The sequence below is a fragment of the Bombus fervidus genome, chromosome 5, assembly GCF_041682495.2.
Source record: "Bombus fervidus isolate BK054 chromosome 5, iyBomFerv1, whole genome shotgun sequence".
NCBI classification, from domain to species: Eukaryota; Metazoa; Arthropoda; class Insecta; order Hymenoptera; family Apidae; genus Bombus; species Bombus fervidus.
This window is the reverse complement of record NC_091521.1, coordinates 18,020,219-18,043,845: the sequence shown is the minus strand read 5'-3', so window position 1 is coordinate 18,043,845 and position 23,627 is coordinate 18,020,219. Positions and strand designations below refer to the sequence as shown.

At 39.9% G+C, this 23,627-nt stretch overlaps 1 protein-coding gene across 8 annotated transcripts in view; it reads left to right on the top strand.

The window, feature by feature from the left end:
• The window catches only part of Mmp2 (Matrix metalloproteinase 2), a 108,751-nt gene that overhangs the window by 73,715 nt on the left and 11,409 nt on the right, over window positions 1–23,627 (top strand). For all 8 annotated transcript variants that reach the window (XM_072004193.1, XM_072004191.1, XM_072004198.1 and 5 more), the window contains 2 exons: window positions 14,617–14,763; window positions 17,872–18,017. In XM_072004193.1, the coding sequence (XP_071860294.1) occupies window positions 14,617–14,763; window positions 17,872–18,017 (293 nt within the window). The remainder of the gene's footprint in view (window positions 1–14,616; window positions 14,764–17,871; window positions 18,018–23,627) is intronic.

Here is a 23,627-nt window from a genome sequence, read left to right as displayed (position 1 = left end):
TATAGTATGTTTGATTCTAGTTGAATCTAACGCTTCAATCTAAGGGGTATTGTCTTTTTAGTCTGCGGACCTGATCCGTCGTGTCAAGTAATTGGGTTTTAGTGATTGTTAATTCTTATGTCATATGTGTTACTGAATTTGGATATTTCTTCTTTAATTGAGGGTATCTTAAGATCGCGATGTATCGTTTCGTTGGTAACATACGAGAGTGCATCTATTAAGGATCTTAGAGTTTTCGATTGGGATCGTTGAAGAATTACTATGTTGGAATTATTCGCTGTTCCCCATAGTTGGATCCCATAGGTCCAAACAGGTTTTAATATGGCCTTATATAGCATTATTCTACTCTGCACGCGTAAGTCGGAACGTCTGCCAATGAGCCAGTAGAATTTTTAAAATTTTGATTTAAGTTGCTCGGATTTATCCACGATGCGTCGTTTCCATGCCATTCTTCTGTCCAGAATCATACCCAGATATCTGACTGAATCTTCGTTTGGGATTGGAATATTATTTATGGTCACCTGTGGCCAGAATTGTTTTCGCAGCGTGAAGATTATACGACTGGATTTATTTTCATTTATTTTAAAGCGCCATTTGTGGAACCACGTTTTTATGCGTTACGCGTAACATTGACTAAGATTTTACGATAAATTGGAAGATTGTTGGGAGAGATAAGAGCAATGTAAAATCGGAAACTCGAATTTGGAACGTTCGTTTTTGTGGGAAGAAAAAACAATCGTCGCAGCAATTTATCCGTTTATACAATGTGTCTATTCTGCTGACTTTTCCCTCGAGCTTTTCTTCGCCTCGAATAAACTTGTTTATTTCGTTGGAAGAAGCATGTGCCGGCACTCGAGTACCTAACTCGTAACTTTCAAACACACGCGACTTCGCTTCCGCTTTTCGAACTTGCGACATTTTTCTTACGGAAAAATATACTTTTACTTTATTCTCGTAGAAATTGATCTTACCGCGAAGTTAAACAAAATATAACTTTCTTTGACTCACGTCACATAGGTTTCAGGAGAAAATTGTAGTTCCTATTAAGATAAATCAAAGTCAACTTTGCTTCTAAAAATGTTGAAAATAGGAAGAATCGTGAAATATTTATTGGGAACCGAATTTATTTAATGGAAATGGTACGATTAATCCGTGAATAGGATTTTTCGTAACGAAATGTCGGTGAAAATTGTCCCAAAGACAAAGAAGATATCGATGACGTTTCGTGGAAGCTTGAAAGACAGTTTGAGAGAAAGTTTTAAACGAAGATAAGAGAAGCGCAAAGTGTCACGTTCGACTCGTTAAACGATTAAAACGAAATCTCTTATTCCCTAATAACCGATCGACCAAATTTCAATATTGCACATATACGAATTCTGTCGTTAACGTTAATAAGTTGAACTAAAAATATAAGACACTGTTGAGAATTTCGGATCTTAATAGCCGAGATAATGGTGTACGAACACTAAATTTACTCTTGGAATTTATATTAGAATAGTTGTATATTTATTTTATAAATGATTCCAATGATATTCATCGATACACACTTGCACGCGTCTCAGTCTCAGCACTTTCTTCCATACCCGACTGTTAACCGACTGAACAATTTACATTCGTTTGTTTTCGAGACGCCACGACACTGATATTCACATACAAGTAGTACCATTACGCATCTAATCTAATGTAACGCATAAAATTATACGTATCTCAATAGACACATACACGCGCACAAATAGTTCCGAATTTCTAACAAATAATAGATCGAAGATTAATAGATCGAAATCTTCCGAAAATAATCGTCGAATGTTTTACGAGTCCGTAACGACTGCACCGAGATCTTGTCGAATGTCGACATCTATTCGTATAACGATATATATAAATTCGTACAACGAATAATATATATTTAATAAGTACGAGATGATAGCTGTTACGATGGACGATACTCGAAAAGCTGGTCATACACCTTCAAGCGCGATAAACGCATTAGTCGTTAGTCACGTTCGTTAGAGGAGAAAAATTAATTCGCGATTTTACGAGATTCGATGGGGAAATTCGGTATATTCGTATAACGACCTGTCACTCGATCGGTTCATCAATTTTCGCGTCGATCATTTTATCTAAGTACTTGTCCATCCGTTCCATTTATCTACTCGATCGTCTGTCCATCACTCTCGATCAATTTATCACTTGTTTCGTCAAACTGTGAATCGAGGAAAACTCGATTATCCATCGCTCCGTCGAGTTTACGACGACGAATTAGCAACGCCGTTCTTATCGCCGTTAGCCGTTTTGATATTTCCACCGTAAAATTGGAGGCTAAATTACGTAGAGAATGGATGAAAAGAGGGAAGGAGCATCGCGACCAAGATCGTCCAAAGTCATAGCGGCGATGTTCATCTTCCGACCAGTTAAACTCGTTGAAACACGGCGAAATCGATTCAATTTTCATCGTGGTCATCGCGCGAATTTCAACCTGAACGATTCAGATTCCGTAAACCAAATTCGTCGTACGCTACGGTCAAATCGGCCAGGCTGACCAGTATCCACGTAGCGGACTTCAATTGGGTTTTCCGGAAAACCTGTTGGGTAATTCCACTGCAGGAAGAACGGATTTATGGTTGGTGCGTGCTACTGAATTTCCGTTCCTCCGATTCTACGAACAAAGAGAGCCGCGAGCCAAGAATTAGCGACTGTCTTCCAACGAAATAAACATAAAATCCTGTGCAGCGAGAGAAAAAAATATTTCACGTGTTAAACGAATTTGCGTTTCACGAGTTCTAGGAATTTATCGCATTATGGAAAGAATGTCGCGTATTTCTAGTTACTTTACATTTTGCCTGTTACGACAATCTGTTGTATCAGAGCGCGAATGTTTGCGTTGCGTATAAAATTCGCGAACAAAATTCGTGAAATATAACAATTCAACGAGTATACGTATATATTGAAAATACATATATAATTATAAATTATAAATAGCAAAGAGTTCGCACATATCTAGTTTCTGTATGGAAGCAACGCGTATTATTCCACGTCGCTGCTAATTAATTCATTTCTCCATTTTTCGTACCTAACGAGATTTACGCTAGCTATTCGTATCGTCACCGCTACGTCGCTACCTGTTCCGACGCATCGATAAATCCATTTTCAGTTCGTTAAATGAACCGATTCGAGGCAACGTCGACGTTCCTGTTTGTGCCTCTAAACAAAACTAAATGCAAGCTTAATTGTACGTCGATTAAGCTTGTACAAATTATCACGATCTTGTACAAAATATTTACAGTTGCAAAGCATACAATTTAGGCGATCGGAACGATGCAATTCTTGAATAAATGACCAAGTTTCACGATAATATGCGTAATGTCGTAAATCTCGGGATAATTCGGGTGATCGATTCTGAAGTCTAAAAATCGAGTTTATCGTGAAAATACTTAAATGAAATACAGGAGTAAACAACAATTAATACCAATCTATAACGGTAAACAATAAATAACAAGTTCCGTGCAATGTCTACCTGAAAATCGATTCTCGATTTTCAACGTCCTGAGCTACCGATCTTTCTCCGTCGATCTTCGATGTTTTAAACAATTATTCTGTGATCTCGTCTATCTCCGATGTTGCTCTCTGTCCGTCCGTTTGGGAATCGAGTGTCTCTCAAAATGGTTGTCCGTAAAACAAAAGAAAGTTTCACGCTCTGTCCGTGAAACAAAGAAAGTCGTGCTATCCGTAAACAGAGAGAGTCCCTATCACGCGTGAACTCTAGGGAGTTTACATATGTGCAATAGCGTGCAGAAATATCGTATTTGGACACTTCTGAACTAACGTTTCAAATAAATCGCGTTGATCTAATTTTTTGCAACGTTAGCTATTCGTTAAAGATAAACGCGGAACTTGTGTTTTGATCGGAATTGCACCGAATATCCAAATGTTTATAACATTGGCGAAATTGACGATCCATTTCTGCTAGACAATCACGAGAATTTCCTATTCCGAATACCGTAACGTTCGTGTTAATTTTCATTCTCATCAACGCATTTGCAATAACGTAGGAAATATTGCCTGCAACATCGATGCATAATACACTCCGAAGGAATTCACCGGCATGAACCAGTGTGCTAATTAATTCTACGTACTACTCCATTCGCGATCCGTGACTAGCATACGCTTTTGCACGTTCATTATGAAAGCAATGTAAACGCAGATTAGAAATTGTGTCGTAAAAACCATCGTACTTTTCTTACCTTTAATGGAAATATCGCGGAGAAAGTTAATTAACGAAAAGGTAATAGAGAACTACCGAGGAATTTAACTAAAACGCGAACGGTATCGCTTGGATACTAACTTTTAAGCGTATTATCGTTTATCGTTGGACGAAATTTAAAACGTGGACCTGACTTTCTCGAACGAACAATGGCCGTAAAATTTGAAACAAGTTTGCGAAGAAAAGTTCGATTTTTAAACGACGTTTGAAATCTCGGAAAATGCAAATGCGTCGAAACGATAAAAATAAGACGTAAAATTAGAAATTGCGTTAAACTTTATCGAATTAACGGCTGAACGTTGTCGGAGTGGAAGGAAAAAAACGAGAAGAGAAAGAAAGGACCAGCCTGTATGCATAAACTGCGTATAATGGATCATGTGTACGGTTGATAAACGGCGTTTGTCAAAAGCAGGCTTTGTCGAATACAGGTGCACGGTATATTCCGGTTGGTGTATGTGACGGAGCGATTCACTCGATCCTGTAGGATCCGCGAATGTCGAAGCTCGTCGTTGACACCGAAGGCACAGAGCGTCGAATGCCACTCGGTTACGGGACGGCTCTCTATAATCTGTCGATCACACGAGCTCCCAGGCAAAGCTTCGAGAGCTTTTTAGCCTGCGACTCGAGTGATTGGATTCGCGGTCGAGGGAATCCCATTGGCAAAGAGAGGATCGGTCACGAGGGTAGAGGGAAGGATTTTCATCCGTCGGTGTACCGTCTCCCCGAGCGCTCGTAAAAACATCTAGGTGAAATAAGAAAAATTGTACGGCTCTGTTGGGACGATTAAAAGTTGCAATTCGATAGTCGTGCGACTGGATAGTTACGGAAACTGGCTTTGCGTTGCGATTAGCCATCCTATCGATTTCGCTGTATAACGAAATCGTTTTACTACGCGACGCGACGCGACGCGACGCTCGATTTTACTCGATGATAAAATGAATATTCAACCGAGATGGAAATTAACGTTAACGTTAATAGCAGTCGTTTTAAAAAGTACAACGTGTTTCCTAAATTTTTCAACCATCTCGGTTTTTCGCTCCAACTTTTACAAATATTATTTCCAATCTATTTTCTAATTAACGGATGAAATATCGTCTCATCGACGGTACCGTGTTGAACGAAATATTAGCGCGAAACATTGTCCGCGATTTAGCCTGTGAATGCGTTACGAATATCACTTGGAAAATCGTTTTAGCGAAATAAATCGATCTTCGTGAACTCGTGACGCGAAGTCACGTCGCTATTGGAAATTTACCGGAATATCGAATACCGGTACTGCAATCGCAGGTACACAATGCGTTCCGTGGTACGCTGAAACGCCATGAAACAGTTTATAGAATTTCCTATAGAACTGAAAATAGGACTTGTTTCGCGTGATATCGTCGAGGCGGTTTTCCTCTTGATGTTTATTCGACCACGATAACGGAACGGTTTTGTCGGAGAATTCCGATCGACGCGAACGCGTTCGCCTCTATTCGATCTTTCGTTAAACACGACAAATTGACAAGCGAAATTTACTTTCCTTCTTCGCCTGTTCTTATCCGGTAAGTAGGTGAGTTCTCGAGGAATCGACGATTATGATTCGAATAACAATGTACGTCGCGAAACGATGTAATTACTCGCGAGTTATTTCGTGTGGCGAGCAGAAAATTGCAACGTAATTTCTACGAGCGAACTCCTGCGGGCAACTTCGAACTGCGAATAAAAATGTTACGAATTCGTGTCTCCTGTTCGTTGTAACTTTGAAAATTCGTGAGAAAACTGGCACGTATCTCGTTAATCTTTGCAACTATAAAAATAAGTAGATACGAACGAACGTAACGTAAATGGTATCAACGATCGTCGATGTTTTAATCGTCGCAACAAGAAGCGCAAAATAATTCACTCTAGACGCTGAAAAGCTCTCCGCGAACGGAAACTGACATGTTGAGAGTTTCCACGTAAAGTAACGATGGCCCTCCATCTTCTCGTTTTATGCCTGTCGTAAATTTTACGAGCCGAATTCGTGGTTGGTGATTCCGTTGGCCGTTAGAATTGCAAGCACGGTTGTTCTTCGATTGAAACTGGCGAATAGGTAAGTCAAACGGAGAAATAAAGTAAGAGAATTCGATACGTGAACTATGTTTCATTTTTCCCGCGTACCAAACGGATGAACGCCGATATCTTCTATCTTTATATTTGTATTATGTATTTCAAGAATGTATCGGTACCAAGGCTCCCGAAATTCAATTTATACAACGTTTCAACGTTCTCCACGCCTCGATTTTTTACGTTATTTCGTGCAACTACGATTGTTTCTTCTCGTTCGAAGAAAATGTAAGTTTTCGATGACTTGTTGCCAATGCAGGACGCGGTAGTCTCGATAATCCAAAGTAAAGAGGGTCGTGTTTGGCTCGATTCAAAGAAACTCGACATAAGCGGACTCAGATTGCTATGAAGTACGTGGAATTTTATCGCTACGATTCTTCCGCCTCAAATACTATATTGTTCTTTCTAGAACATAGTAATCTGCTCGACGCATCCACCTATTTCCGTTTTATATATCGACCATCGCGCATCCTCTTATATCTTCCGCTTTTACGCAATTTTCTCACTGGATTCTCGTAACTTTCGATTTTTCTCGTAAATTTCGGTACATCTGCTGCGTCGTCAAAGATACCCAACTTTAATAAAAGACGTTACTTCCTTTAACGCGAGACTATTCAAAGCTTTGCGAGACAACGATTTTAAATCGAATCGTTGGCGCGTCATATTTATTTATTCCGTTTTATACGCATTGATTCTTCGACTTATTTCCTTCCTTTCTTCTTTTTTTTTTTATATTTGCTGCGCGGCATGTAATCCGCATAATCAAGCGCAGAGTTGACGATAGGTAGGAAAAGAGAAAGGGGCAGAACCGCGCAAACGGGAGCAGAAAATTAATATCGCAGCGTGATGTATCGTTTCATTCTCTACTTTATTTCCTTCGTTCTACTTCGTGCCAGCCCATGAACGTTCGACCATTTTATTTCGTGGCACGATTTCAATTCACTCTCTCGTTTTACTCGTTATTGTTGAATTCATACATCGTTCCGAAAATTGTGGAAAGGAAGCCTTCCTCTCGTGATATCTGCCACAGCTAGTTTTCTCAACTACCGCTACAAACGATACCTCATCGTTAAAAAAAATTCCTTGGCAAAACTACGAGGATCGTAGCAAAAGTAAGTTTGTATCCTCGTGATACGAGTGAAAAGTTTCTTTGAAAATATATGATACAACGTTATACGTGTACGATAAATTTTATTTCAAAATGTTGAAGTGGTCACCGCTTCTAAGAAAAGTCTACATCTGGTCCTTTTAGTTCTCTCAAGCACCGAGGCCATCGACAATGTCACGTAAAATCACGAATCACAAGTCGGATTATAAAAATATAAGAAGGTTGAACCGAAACACAACTATCAACTTTCTTTTTTTTTATCGCACTTTATTATGTACTTAATAATTACAACTGAATTGGCACGTATAAATTACACCAAGGGTAGAAACGCGGTAAAAAGATGTTGACTGTTCGAAAGTTAGAGAATCGATGAAGTTTAGTGACGATGTTGTGGCAGAGGAAATCTAGCGATGGATGGGTCTAAGGACACGAAAAGAGCTGATTTGTTAAGAATAAGTTTTCATTGGGAGAGCGAGGGAAATAGACTTCGATTTCTAGATTGGTGGGTGAGAAAGAGTGCTAACCGCCCTTGAGAGAAAGTCGCTAACAGAAGTTACCTGAACGTGAGAAAAACTGACTTTCCTGTATTTTCCCGTAATAGGCAAAACTATAAAGAACGCTAGTTTTTGGCCTGAAGGACCTTAACTATGAAAATGGTTTTATAGTGAGTCCTTGAAAATATCGAGGGTACGGTTGCATTAAAAAATTCCTACGCGTGTTAGATTATTGAGAAACGTCAAAGAATAATAATATCGGTACGTCTTCACGGCATCGACTCCATAACGTGTTAAAATAAAACGTTCACTGTAGATCGATATATTCCTACAATTAATTTAACAAGATAATGTATGATGTAATAAATCACGAACGAATACCTAATATTTTTCCTCATCTTTTAATATCTTTTTTGCCATTTGAAAAATACAGTATTAACATATCGAACTTGTTGAAGTGATCTCCACCCCTAAGAAAACTCTACATCTGGTCTTTTAGTTTTCTCAAGCACCGAAGCCATCGACAGCGTATAGACAAAAGACTGGGTCGAAGGCAGACCATAGACAGTAGACAGGCGACAGGGCTTTCGGTCAAAGGGTAACACTGCTAGCGTGCGGATCTGGACGAGCTCAAATTATATTCCTACTTGTACTTACTTCTGTATTTTCTACTTTACAATTTATCCACGCGTTCCTCTGTTCACACATCTAATAACTTCAACAGTAATCTTTAACTGTGTGATATTGTTGAACTGATCTCCACCCCTAAGGAAACTCTACATCTGGTCTTTTAGTTTTCCCAAGCACCGAAGCCATCGACAGCGTATAGACAAAAGACTGGGTCGAAGGCAGACCATAGACAGTAGACAGGCGACAGGGCTTTCGGTCAAAGGGTAACACTGCTAGCGTGCGGATCTGGACGAGCTCAAATTATATTCCTATTTGTACTTACACTTCTGTATTAAAATATATTTTCTACTTTACAATTTATCTACGCGTCCCTCCGTTCACACATCTAATAACCTCAACAGTAATCTTTAACTGTGTGATATTGTTGAAGTGATCTCCACCCCTAAGGAAACTCTACATCTGGTCTTTTAGTTTTCCCAAGCACCGAAGCCATCGACAGCGTATAGACAAAAGACTGGGTCGAAGGCAGACCATAAACAGTAGACAGGCGACGAAGGCTTCAGAGTTTTCAGTCATAGAGTAATACTGCTAGCGTGCGGATCTGGATCAGCTCAATTATATTCCTACTTGTACTTACTTTTGTATTTCCTACTTTACAATTTATCCACGCGTCCCTCCGTTCACACATCTAATAACTTCAACAGTAATCTTTAACTGTGTGATATTGTTGAAGTGATCTCCACCCCTAAGGAAACTCTACATCTGGTCTTATAGTTTTCCCAAGCACCGAAGCCATCGACAGCGTATAGACAAAAGACTGGAACGAAGGCAGACCATAGACAGTAGACAGACGACAGGGCTTTCGGTCATAGGGTAACACTGCTAGCGTGCGGATCTGGATCAGCGCAATTATATTCCTACTTGTACTTACTTCTGTATTAAAATATATTTTCTACTTTACAATTTATCCACGTTCCTCTGTTCACGCATCTAATAACTTCAACACAAAATGTAGCTACGGTGCTTTCAATACTACGTAGAATGTCGTCGTGTTGATGAACAACAGCCTAGTTAATGAACGTGTGACGCGTTGATATTAGGGTAATTGATCTGTCACGTCGTCGGGGTATTGTTCTCGTATCCGAGCAACTTAACGAGTGACGAAAATCAGGTACTTCTTTTGTTTTTTCGAACGATTTTTCCACCTCTTGGATATATTTCGCGCGTACACAAAGCCACAGAGAGTCAAAAGAAGAAATTATGGTCGCAAATGCTCATCCCATTGTTCTTACGATCCCATATTCTTTTTCCTCGTACTTTTTTTGCACGGTGAAGATACGTCGAAGATGAAAAGGAACAAAAGCTCGCGAGAAATGTTCCACAGACGAAAATTATTCCCTCTTTCTATCTCGGTCCGATCGAACGTCTCGATTATCCCCTTGATCACCTTTTCATTCCATTCGTTTGCTCTGCAATTTTAGATACTAATTGGATATTTTTCTAGCCACGTAAAATAACCGTGTCCGGACCGTTAATTCTCCCAACGCAAACACGCGATACACGTGTGTTTTTAAAAATGGTAGTAAATTCATTTTGAACCGGACAATTATTTTACAAAGGAAAACTGTCGTAAAATTTAAAGAATACGTATAGCATTTCTTCTCCGATTCGCTATTCGTGCATGGAGTGTTAATATCCGAAGCCAGTCGTACATTTGTAACGCATGTAGTATATTGCGAAAGTTATGAATTCTAAACAGGCATCGTACGTTCAGCAGCCATTCAACTTGGTAAAAGGGAGCGATGTACGATCAAAGTTGCAAATACAACGGAAAAACGGAAACAAGAATTTTGAATATGCTAGATGAAAGACGAAAAACAGTGAGAGATATAAAGACCGTGTGTCTACATCAACATGATCAAAGGAAAATACCGCTGGTCTGGCATAATGCAAGTTTGAAAGGAGTTGATAAGACGTGACGTGACGGATACGAACAGCGTAAACGCGAAAATTACAGTGCACCTTGGCGACGTGACGTAATGTGACAATCGATATCCATAAAGGACGCACGACTACACCAAAGTTCGTACAAAGTACAACTTAATTATATAATAAAAAAAGTTTGCGATCCATCCATCATACTTTCTTCGTCGATTAAACTTCCTTTTTCATTTGACAATTTCGTCGAGATTGTGACATCCCTTTGGACAGCTGAACATCCTTCGTATTCTTAAACTCTTGGATAATATTATCGATGATTCTCAAATGTGGCAACGAGTTAATCAAATTGACTGGTTTTACAATTTTATTATAAAATTCCTACTTCGTGTTATATCTTTTTTCCGCAATGATGTAATGACTTTCGCAACGATAATTAAAAGAATAATATAATGAATTTTGTTTTGTTTTTTATGTATTCAAACTGGAAATAATTTTGTATCAAGACTACTTATACCAATACCAATCAAAATTACCGGTACTTGTCAAAGTGCAAAAGAGTCCTGCAATGTGTTTATCGAACCCAATTTAACCAGTTTCCTCGTTTTGTACAACTTGCCGCACGTTTTTCAAATTTTTACTCCGTATCGTTCGATATGATGATCGCTAGATGCTAACGCTAAAGAATACCGCACCGATCAAAATAACCGGTTCTACAATTTTACAAATGTGTTAATCCTCGTTTAAGGATGATGGTTCCAAATGGATTAACACGTTCGTCGCCACGTCGCACGTATCTATGCGACGGGTATACTTCCGTGGGGACCCCGTCGCCAAAGTATAATGACGCTCTTCTTGTTAGAGTTAATTAAATATACGATATTATATATAGGATGTACAACATAGAAATATTAAAAACACATTATACCATACTTTTTATTAATTTATATTCTGGATAATATATTACATTATTCTATATCGCGTGGTATTCGTTAAAACATTCCAAACACATTTGGGGTGATTTTGGGCACTTCGAACGATAGTTACAGACTCTGCCATCGCTACTCTCCTCACTTTCAAATATATTTTCACGCTGTTTACCGAACATTTTGAGGATGAAAAAATCACCGATGTACGTCTCACGAGTATGCTTCTCGACCAAATGAAAGATCTGAGATATCTGCCATGAAATCCCTCGGAATACTCCAACTGGAAAGCTTATCGCTTTCTCCGTTTCAGAAATAAATAATCTTTTCTTTACAATGAATCGAAGGCGATAAACGATGAATTCCTGCTTGTCGCTCTATTTACATTTTGCGTACCGGCGGTCGGATTTGGGCTCCGCAGGAAACTTGGCCGAATCACGCTGGGCGACGAACGTGTTAATAATACCAAAAATGTACTACATAACATGGAACTCCTTCTACTATTACGTATTTTTTAAAGACCAGTCATTTTCACCGGTTTTGGTAGAAATAGCTTCGTGTTAACTATCGGTAGTTCTAGTGTTAAACTATCAACGACACGTATAATAAACGCTTGAATAGATCTCTGTTCCGCGATTGCCACTAAATAGCTGTAGAATATCTGTTCTTAGTTTCCCGTACAACTCGCTGGAAGCTCAGAATTTTATCTTTTTTTCCTGTAAGGTCGGTTTAAAAGAGATATCGATTGGTCGTTGCTACTTTAGCACCGCCGATGCAACGATATTTCTGTAAATCGTATTTCACTTAAAATTCAACGTTTGATCTAGTAATTTGGCGACACATATAACGTACCAAATATCCGGACGTTGCAGTGTCAGATGAATTTGCAATTCGTCACAAGTGGTACGCAAGCGTGTGTAAATATGTACGTAGCACATGTAGAGGCTCGTTCCAACCTGAAACTCGCGTTTCGTTGTTCGGCCGCAGACCTTGACGACATTTCCTGCGAACAAGCGTATTCTAGTTGCTCGCTTTCAACCAATTTCCTGGTAAAATAGAGCTCGAAAGCAGCGTTTTGATCGCGTTTTAGAGATGGCAAGAGACGACGCAATGCGTCGCTCGACGTCGCGCCGTTTGGTCGAGTCACGGAGCTGCACGACCGTGTATCCGCATCGCCCGCGGCCCTCCGCGTCAGCTTTTCAGTCTTTCAGCCTCGTTCTGGTACACGGAAAGGGCGAAACGACCTTTCGAAATTCAGCCAGGCCGCGATGCACAGGTGTTCTAGCAAGAAAAGCGAATAAAGCCAGTTCGCTTCGGTTGACTGAATAGAACTTCGCTTGCCCCACCCAGCTGCGTTGCACCGTGTCTCGCAGCTTACTTTCCGTTCCTTCGAACCTTCCTACTGATTTCTTCTTCTAATTAGGCTTCGATGGAACGATCTCGACACGGTTTAATTAACGACTACGTCGCGCCTATTTCTTCCTCTCGAAGTCTCCGCGGAAAAAATGCATCCTGATCCGGATCTTGAGCGATCGATCGTTTAATAAATGTAGTTATACTCGAGCAATCTTATTAGCAATTACGCGTATTTACATTCGATTCCTATTTACCACGTTCCAACCAAACTATTTACCTATTTACCAAAGTTCCAGTTCTACGCTTGTTTGAAATCTCAGGTGGATCGATCGATCGATAACACGATGCGTATACACTGCCATATGCTTTGGAAATATCGAGAGGAAAGCCACGTTTCTTCCAGTCGGGTTTAAAGATCGAAACGACGAGTCCGGCGCAAACGTGGCGGCCGTTGCGACGCGACATTTCTCAGGAATATAAATCGATCCATCGATAAGGCCCAAGTGGTTTACGCGAGGTGCAATCCTTTTAAGGAATAGCCTGATAGGCTTCGAGCATGTCCTGTTTGCGTGCTTTTGAAATGTCCCCGTTTAAAAGCAGGATGACGTTAATTACGGACACGGTGGAAATAAGCGTCGCAGTTTAAAGGCTTGGTTTTGTAAGCTACGCGAACGATGTCGTCAGAATCACGGGATATCCAGTTTCGCTCGATTAAAACGGCCATATCCGTTTCAAGGATCCGAGTAAATAATCGTAGTAATTAATCGTTCGACCTTAAGCTTACGCGTTCCAAACGTTTCCTCAAATTATACGCTTCGAAACGCGCGATTTTTGGTTTCATTCTGCAAGATACGTTTCGAAACTTCTTTTAAGATAAATATCACAACGAGTGGATTCCTCTCGTCGTTGATGCGGCAAACGTAAAATTGTAGAAATATCGATAGAATACTCGATCAAAATTTGATTAAAATTCCTCCGATCGTTTGATGGAAAATAGGTCGTTGTAGTACGGAACTTTCCTGCCAGGCTATAAAGCTCGATTATAGGTTCATCCGCAGTTTATTTCAGACTGAAGCCTGATTGTTTACTAAATGTCGGCTTTTTATAGCCATAGGAAACATAAAATCGCTGTTCTCCGTAAAATCGAAGATACGAGAAACTTTGCTGCGCTTTGCTAAACGATAGTTTCTCGTTTGATCATTTTTATTCCATATTTAATTATATGGAGAATGAAATTTCCCATTTGCAATTCCTCCGAGTCGCGTCTATCGTTTCGTACAGCGATATGATTCGTCGAGATATATAGCCCTTGCCACATTGCTAGTAAAATATTCTTTGATCAACTTTCGATGAATCGATCGTGGCGCGTTTGGTTTTTACGTTGAACCTATATCGTTGAATAAATTGTACGAATCTAGCAACGCAACCGTACAATTCGCCGAAATATCGAATTTTTGCCAGACTCGGCCGAAAGACGCGTTCCATTCCTAATTTTTCGCGGGACCGTAATTCGAACAATTTCACGGGATTTCCGCGTTCCGATATTCAACGATATTTTCCTCGTTTCTTTCGTTCTCACTGAGAAATAACGGACCTTATTCGCTAAAATCGTTCGTCTTTCGAGCAACGATCGAATCGCCTCTCTTTCAGCGTCTCTCGCCGCGAAACGTTTTCTCCGGTTTGCTGGCGCGGTTATTAGATCGAAGCCGCTCTCGAACAGAGCCGATAAAGAGGACAAAAGCATCGCTCATCGGTGCGATCGATTTTTAGCGAATTCCTAACGATCTTTATTTCTTTCTTTCTTTCTTTTTGTTACAGCCTGAGAACCGAGCAACCGAGCGGCCTCGACACGGGCGGCGTTCGTTTCGAGCTAAGCAGAGCCCTCGATCTCTGGGCGAGAAACTCGAAGCTTACTTTTCAGGAGGTTAACAGCGATAGGGCGGATATTCTGGTTTACTTTCATAGGTGAGTTCTCGTCTTTTATTGAAATTAGCTGAATCTGAAATTAGCTGGATCGCGATAGCTATCGCTGCCACAGCTGTCCGACTTTTCGTATTCCCCTTAAGCTCAGAGGTAATAACGACGGTAATAACGCCCGTATACTTGTTTCGTTACTTCGTCTGGAACATCTCAGAGTATCAAAGGAAAAATATATAAGACGAATAACTTTAAGGAATTCCATTTGCGAAAACATCGTGCATCTTGTGCAAGTATCGCGTATATTTATTTTTTCTACAGAAAGAACGGACAATCTAGAGATCGGGTAGAAATGTAGGGCCAGTAGTACTTTAGAATAAATCGCGAAACTTGGATTATTTAGATATACAGATGTACAGTTGGAGACAAAAGCGAGTGGACAAATAGCGAGGATAGTTAACGATAAAGTCTAATCGATAGCTACGTGTATATATTTCAATTTTACTTATTATATATTCCATCGTACGTGGATTGTTTAGTTAATAATCGAAATTAGAATTTGCGCTTTTTTTTGTACGAATAAATGGCATTTAAAGAAACGGATGAGCGAAAAGATCGGAAAAGAAACGAAAATGGAAATTTTGCTCATACGGCTAGATTTACCTTCTTTTATCCCAGCACAATGCTTTTTAACTAGGAGACGAATTTGAACTTCGCTCGAAGCGAACATGGCAGGGGATCGTTGTTTTTCCATCTTTTTTTCCATTTCGGTTTGTCTTTTCTTCTTTTTATCCCGAAACATATTGACGAGTGCACAGCGCGCGGCGCTACATAGCTTTCTTCATGGCCGTCGAGCAATTCGCGCGAACAGCAGATTTTAAATAAACCTCTTCCGTTTAATCATACGCCCGTTCCCAGTTACGCCATTGCGATAAATTTCCCGATAACAAGGAAGTCCGAGAATCGGGCTATTGATTCTCTCTTTGTTTGCTCGTATTATTTCCTTCTCTTTGTTTACCGCTGTGCCTTTATAGACGCGGCTTAAAATTATCGTACGGATTCGCGTGGATACTACTACGGTACTATGTTAATATCTTGATAGAAACGTATATCGCGCAAAACGTTTCGATTCGACAAGCTAAACGAAGTAAACGCTTCGAAAAGCCGAAAGTGTTTTACGCTTTTTTCAACGAAAATGTACATCGCCACTTGATTATATCCTGCGATTATATCACCGCGCCGTCAGAACGATACCGTACGATACTAGGTCGTTAGCGGTCGAACGAACAAAAATGTTCAACCACCATAGTTTTATTACATTAACTATGCAATGGTATTATGCGCCTAAACACGATCCCTGTAATCGAGGAATCGTATACCTCAACCATGAAAGCACATAAAATTACAATTTCAGTGATCAAAGAACATCGTTTTGGCGTAATTTAATTTTCGAACAATTTTGGTTTTTTCGCGTCAAAAAATTAGCGAAACGTAAAAATAAGAAAGAGAAGATCTACCACTCCTTCGAAATGATTAAAGCAAAAGTAACCGGAGGGTACGAAATCCCATGGTATAGTATTGAAAACGTTTCGTATTTTTAATTCCTTAATTAATCGATCGTTCGCAACTAAGGAACGACTTTACTGGTTTGGAGTTTACGTTAATTTCGTAAAAGAAAAGACGCATCAGCTGCATTTCGTGATACATTTTTTATGTATTTTCCTATACGCGTGTTCTACGCATATTGTGTAAATCGTCGTCACTTTTCTCCGATGCAAACACAGTTTAGATACGTTATAGCGTAAAATCTTCTTTTTTTTTTTTTATCGTGAATAGCATCATTTATAGAATGAAATTTCGCTATACTTATGAAAAAAATAAAGGTGTGCTTGTTGAACCGATATCGGTTCCGCGTATCCGTTAGGTCATCTATATAGAACTCATTTATCTAACTTATTGGTTTTCCTATAGTTTGTAAGTAACGACGAACTGTTGCATAATGTATACCTAATTTGTGATCAACATCTCGCGCATAACATCTGTGACGTGCATGAAACCGCATGGAAGTCTTCGACCGACTGAATCGAATCGATAATAATTATTATCGAACGCGTCCCTACCAACCACGTTCGTTTCCTGCGATTTCTCTCTCTCTCTCTCTCTCTCTCTCTCCTAATATTGCGTCTGCCTCTCCTGTCCTCTCGATCAAAATTTAACGAAATTGGGACCTTAATCGTGTTTCGTGTAAAAAGCATAAATTTAACTTAAATTCGAATTCGATATACTAATAGTAAGCAATACGTAATTAATATGGTATTGGATAGCTCGTAACAAATTATGAAACGTTAGTTTGTCGGTTACATCGAACGCGCATCGTAAGATCACGAACTGAAACGAGCAAAGCAGACTTGTCTTACCAATTCTCTCAGGATTATAAAAGTTGCAGTTAACTCCGCTGGTACACGTTTCGACTCCACCATATATAATATCGGAGAGCCGATACCGTTAGCAGAAACAAGCGTCGGAATTAAACGATCGCAAACTATCGATTAAACGCATCTCAGAGGATATAATATTCGTACCGGTCGCCGTGTTAATTCATAGGTATCGATATTCTTACCGATCGAAAGCGATTTATTCGACAACCCGTCGAATATTCCGAGACCGTGGCGATAAACGTCGAAACTATAGGTCGCGCGGAAATCGAACGAAACCAGGAAGAAGGGAAGAATAGGGAAGACGAATGATTCGGTTTGCCGATTAGCCATCCGAATGGTACGATAACAGTGGCGTATCGGCTGTCCGGATAATCGACGAATACTCGCGAACGGAATTTAATTATGGCTCAGGGTATGCCGCGTCTCGTCCCTGTTCTAGACTCGCTCTAGGGAAACGGCAAATTAAACGAACCGCAAAACGAAGCGAGAGATTGCGCATCGTACGACCGAGATACCGTGAGAACTTGGAGCTGCAGTAACGTCCGAACAAACAGCAAATAGCATAGAAATCGTCAGGTCGCGTTCGCGCGGAAACGTCAGAACACGCGTAACTGGGCGAATATCCTGTGAATTCTGCCAAATCGAATAAGTAGCGATAGAAAATAATTCGGTTCGATTTAACGTCGATTGGTTTACTCTTCTACGTATTCTGCTTCAGTGGTCATCATGGCGATGGATATCCATTCGATGGGAGAGGCCAGATTCTGGCACATGCGTTCTTTCCTGGTAGAGATCGCGGCGGAGACGTTCATTTTGACGAGGAAGAAATATGGTTGTTGCAGGACGACAACAGCAACGAAGAAGGTAAGAATTCGGCAGCTCAGTGACCAAGGTAGAGAACAGAAATCCGTCCTTTCCTTAAAACTAGCTTTTCTTTTTCGCTACATCTGCCTATATATATATATATATATATTTTTTTTTTCTTTTTATTTGGTAGACTATTTACAATCAATTGTCATACAGAATTTTAAGTAAATTATTATGGCGTGGTACTGTAACTTGGATTGTAAGAGTTTATAGTATGTTTGATTCTAGTTGAATCTAACGTTTCAATCTAAAGGAGCCTGTATATATTAACATTTGATAATTCGAAACGTACGGATTTCCCTACGTAGAGTTCAACTTTATCCAGACATTTATCCAACTGAACATTCCCTCTGAATCGTTCGATCATAATCGCGGCGTATTTCGCTTAAACTCGGAACCATGCGAATATTTGCGTCGTTAGGAAACCCTGTACCGCGAAATCTTGATTTTTATACAAAGGTATTCTTAACGAAAAGTTTTATACGACGCTACGTCGTTCCTAGAAAAAACGGCAGAAAGTTTCGACAACTTTTAATTGAAAGCAGAAATACGTCGTGCCTAATATCGTTGTACGTGCCAGCAAGTTCGCAAATCGGACGGATTCGTAACTCGAGCGGCTTCAACTAGGAATATCGAGCGAAATCGGCGGACCAACGGTAACGATGAAATTTTAAAGTAACGACGCCTAGCTCGTTCACATGTCAAAATAAAAATTTCTACGCGTTCCACTTTGTGCAAAGCAGGATTTTGCAATGACGATGGAAGGAAGCAAAGTAAGAGGAAGTTTAAAGGGATTTGCGGATGAAAAGAAAAGATTCCGGAACCGAGAAATTCTCGCAAGAGCGATCGAGCCTTTTTCCATTTGCTGGAGATACGCCAATTCGGTCATCCCGTGGGCCGAAAGAAGAAATAAGAAAACGATCGCCAAAATCTTCCCTCTGTTCCATCATATTGCCGTATTGTTATTTTTTGTCAAAGCTACGAGAAACGTTAACGATCTTGTTAAAGTTATTCGATATATGTGGAAATCAAAGAAACGCGTGGGTAAATTGTAAGGTATATTTATTGTGAATATAAAGTACAATTTGTGGAATACAATGTAAGCTGATCCAGATCCACGCGCTAGCAATGTTACCCTGAGACTAGCAGAACGCTGAAGCCAACGTCGCACGTGTGCCGCTTATGGTCTGTCGTCGACGCATTCTTTCGTCTATGCGCTATCGATGACCTCGGCGCTTGAGAAAACCGAAGACCAGATATAGAGTTTTTCCTAGAAGCGTCGATCGCTTCAACAGATCTAACAGCGTGTCGTGCATTCTGATTTTTTCCCATTTAATCAAACTTTTATCGATAACTAATGATGAGAGATAATTTAGATGTTGGCTTAGAGAAGGTTCTATGGTGGCTTGACCTATCCAACACTCGATCCCTGCTAAAGATCTAATTCCGAGACAGCCCAAACGCGAAACTCCGTGCAAAATCGAAACTTGGAGGCAAATCCGAGACTTAGCGCTAACCTAATGCCTAAATCGATCTCGAAACGTGTCTCGGACTTGGCTGACGTTAAATTGACGCATAAGTCAATCACTATCTAACTATTAAATATCCGAGGAATTGATCATTCGCTTAACGTAATTCACGTTCTATTTTATGCAGTATGATGAAACTTTCGTCGTTATAATTTTCGTTCCTATCGAATAGCAGAATATCAGACGAGAAACTTGAAATTACTACCGTTTCTTTCTGCTATGTTTGCTTCCTCTTCTTCTTTAAACTACGATTTAACTACGCTTTACCTAAGAGAATGAAACGAATCTTTATGGTACAACTTTGGAAAAGAGAAAAAGTAAATTAGTTAAGAGGATGGATTATTCGGTTCGTTTATTCGAAACAAAGTTGCAAGGAAAATCAACTGGAACAACGATGAAACTGTCGTGTCACTTTTGAAGCAAATGGTCAAGTAACGACTACATACGTTTCCCTATTTTAATTAAAATGTAAGTAGAGTAAGGAAAAAAGCCAAATTCCCAATTCGCCATGTGGGAACGCTTGCTTGAAACCTAGATGCGACTCGATGCGATTTTCTACGATCCACGATGAGGTTACGACGGTTAATTGGCTTGATAATGCACGAAGAAAATCGAAATGGTTATTCAGAATCGGTCAACGGCTGTTGCCTGTATAGCGAATTATTACTCGCGGTTCGATTTTGATAGATGGTCGGTGCAATTCCGATTGGCCTCGTTAATAACTCCAGCTTAGCTCTCATTCTCTGCTGCTGGCGTTGCATAGTTTCCATTAGCATGGTCATAATTATCCTGGATTCACCGACATCGTTCAGGGTCCGCCTATTAATAGCGCCGCTAATGCCTATAATTTCGGTAATTTTCCAAAAGTGGCATAAATATTTTGGCTAAATTGCTGGTTTAAAGAAACAATCGTCTTCTTCTTCCTCCTCTTCTTCTTCTCTTTCTCCGTCTTCGCTCGTAAAACCAGCTATCTTTCATTCTGTTAGTTTTACGAAAATTTTCACGAAAGAACGTGTGGTTTCGAATTTGTCTGCAGTTTTCCTTGTAAACTATTACACGATGCGTAGAAAGAATGTCAAGTTACGAATCGAACGAATGAAAATCTGACTTAAAATATGTTACGGAATCGTAACATATTTTAACTTTGGAAAATTCGTTCTCCTATTATCGAGACGAAGCTTCTGTATGGGTAATATTCGGCGATGTTAGTGTCAGTTACGAACAACTAATGTCACGTCTGACACATACCGTCGGGAACCACAGAACGCTTGCAAACGACGAGAAACCGGAACATCACGATCAGCAAATCCATCGGAAAATTAGCATCCTCCTAGAATAGTCTTGACACGAATTCATCTGGAATTCTGACGTAGCGGGAGAGATTTTTCGAGCAACCGATTTATCGATAAATTCTTTGCCGGATTTAACATTGATATTCCAAAAACGTTACCGTGCGAATACAGGGTGAGTCGGAAATCGTAGCACAACCGGACAGAGGGTGATACTACGTGAAGATAAAAGAACAAAATTTGACGCAACGTTTATTCGTCCGAAAATTTAAGCTCGATTTTCTCAGAAACGAAGCGTCGCAAGAAAAAATTGTATTCTATATTTTCGACTTATTTTTTCACGTAGAATCACCTCGTGTTCGATCGTACCGTCGCTGTAAGAATTTTGTTTGAAAAGTTCGTTATATTTTTGTAAAAATTCTTTAATATAGCGTTATCGTTACACTTTTGCAGATTTATATTTATCGTGATCGCGCAGGCATCCGCTATCCAAATAATTCGTATGCAACAACCTAAATGAAGAAGGTACACGAAGGTACGACGAGAGTGGTGTAATTTCTGTAAAAAAAACTCGCTGGAATATCGAGGCTCGGCAATCTGAAGAGCCCTTCGAGGACGACCGTAATCCGTTCCACTTATTTTCATGCTCGTCCTCGAGCAGGCTTTTGATTAAGAGCACTTGACTCCCGGTATATTGCAGCTAGCTGCTGTTAACATCGAGATTTCGAAGTATGTATCACGACGACGCGACGCGACGCGACGCGCTGAAAGTTCGTAACGAGGAAACTTCACCGAGAAGATCGCGCCGCGCCACGGATGCCACGCTAGGCCTTTGCATCAACGCCCTTCCTTTGATCGACGTTTTGCGATGTGCTTGCAGTCACTACGCAAATTGCACTTGTCAAGATTACGCTACTCGCCTTCTCTCTTGACCTTCTCTGCGTCATATTCGTAATTTACAGAGTCTATTCCTTCTTTTTTTTTTTCTCTCTCATACGCCGTATATTTTTACAATCCAACGAAAACAAGGAATATAGAGGGAAAAAACATGATAAATTTGAATTCCATTTGGTAATCCCATTTTAAATTCTTCGATATGTTGGAGGAAAACTCTACGTCTTCTCTGGTGTTTAGTTTTCTTAGTCCTCGAAGCCATCGAGTATTGTTTATCTCTAAATCGATTTGAAAAGCCTCTCAGACTCGTAGCCTCTTCCAGGAACATGCCATGCACAGACGATGCAATGGAGGTATAGACGGGCCAGTTTTCGTAATTAGATAAAAACCCATAGGTGCGTGGCTTCGGAGCTCTGTTGCGAAGTAACGCTGCCAGCGTGCGGATCTGGACCAGTATACACTGTACTTATACTTACTTAAATATATTTCTATTATACATTCATCCACGCGTTCCTCTTTATTCCATTTCGAGATAAACCTCAACACGATGTAACACCAGGTGTAAGTTCCCTCATGCTTTCGCGAGCCGAGTTTTCCAAGTTTATGCCGCTCACGGCTTTGTGTTCTTTTAGAAAAGTGTTCCGACATTTCGCTAACATTTCATTCGAAAGGACAATACTTGCACGCAGATATATCAATCCGTGTGAAATATTAATGGACGCAGTTTGTTATATTCTATACGCTAACGTTATGCGATATTCCGATATTTTTATATTTTTCGTGCTACGTACCACGCATACATATTACCTTTTTCCACGTTCTACGTATTTCATTTGTATCATTTTTGGGTTTTACGTGTGCCAAGTCTTAAGAGTCGCGTTATAGTTATTTTATATAAAATTATCGTATTATTTAATTGTACGAACACCGTTCCGAGTTAAGCTATTTTTTTCTTCTTTATTCTGTCGTCCCGTTACATTAACTTTTTTTTTTTCTTCTTCGAAGATACGCTACTTCGTCTCTCAGGGTAGAATATCTCGACGAAGAAACGAGAAATTGATGCAGATTTTCTCGGTGATACGTCGGAAAGAAGACGATCGCATTTATTCGCTTTTCGTAGCGACTGAACGCGCGCTTCTTTTATCGCCAGCCTCGCGAGCTTTAATTTTATGATTTCGACCCACATCTCACAACGAACGTTCCGAATGCGAAACGAGACGGAACGAAGATAAAAAGCCATCAAAAGGAAAGTACGTTAACGCCAAACTCGAGCTTCCGTCAAACCGTCGACAAATTTTGATATCCCTCTGATAAACGACCCAAAGTGACTGATATTATCAGACGTCGATTATCGTTTACTCCGTTCTTATTTATCTATTTCGTGGACGTTTTTATCTGGTTCGCCGTTTAGGCGAAACGTAAAATAACTCTTACAAATTAAATTCGTAAAATAATTTCTACGTTGCTGGTGTTTGCTTCGATCGAAAATTCGATGTTCGTTTCAAATATCGTTGGAGATATTAATGAAAGAACGGTGGGTAGCACGAAACCAGTTTATCGAAAGAATATTTCACAGTATCCACGAAATAACGGTTGCTATCGAGAAAACAAAACCCTTCTTCCGATATCATATATTTTACAACTAAAAATATACGGATATCGAGAGAGACCTTTTCGGAACAGCGTCCAAACGATCTGCCATTCTCGCGAGATTCGTTCCTCGTATAATGGAAGTATCTTTTGTCCGATCCTCTTTACTTAGTTTCTTAACGATAACGATTTCTCTTGCTTTTTCTCGCGAAAGAAAGTTGGAAGAAGACGCGAATAACGGAAATAAGAAGGTATAGATAGGAGAATGAATAACCGAGTAACAGGGCAAAGTTTGAAACGGTTCT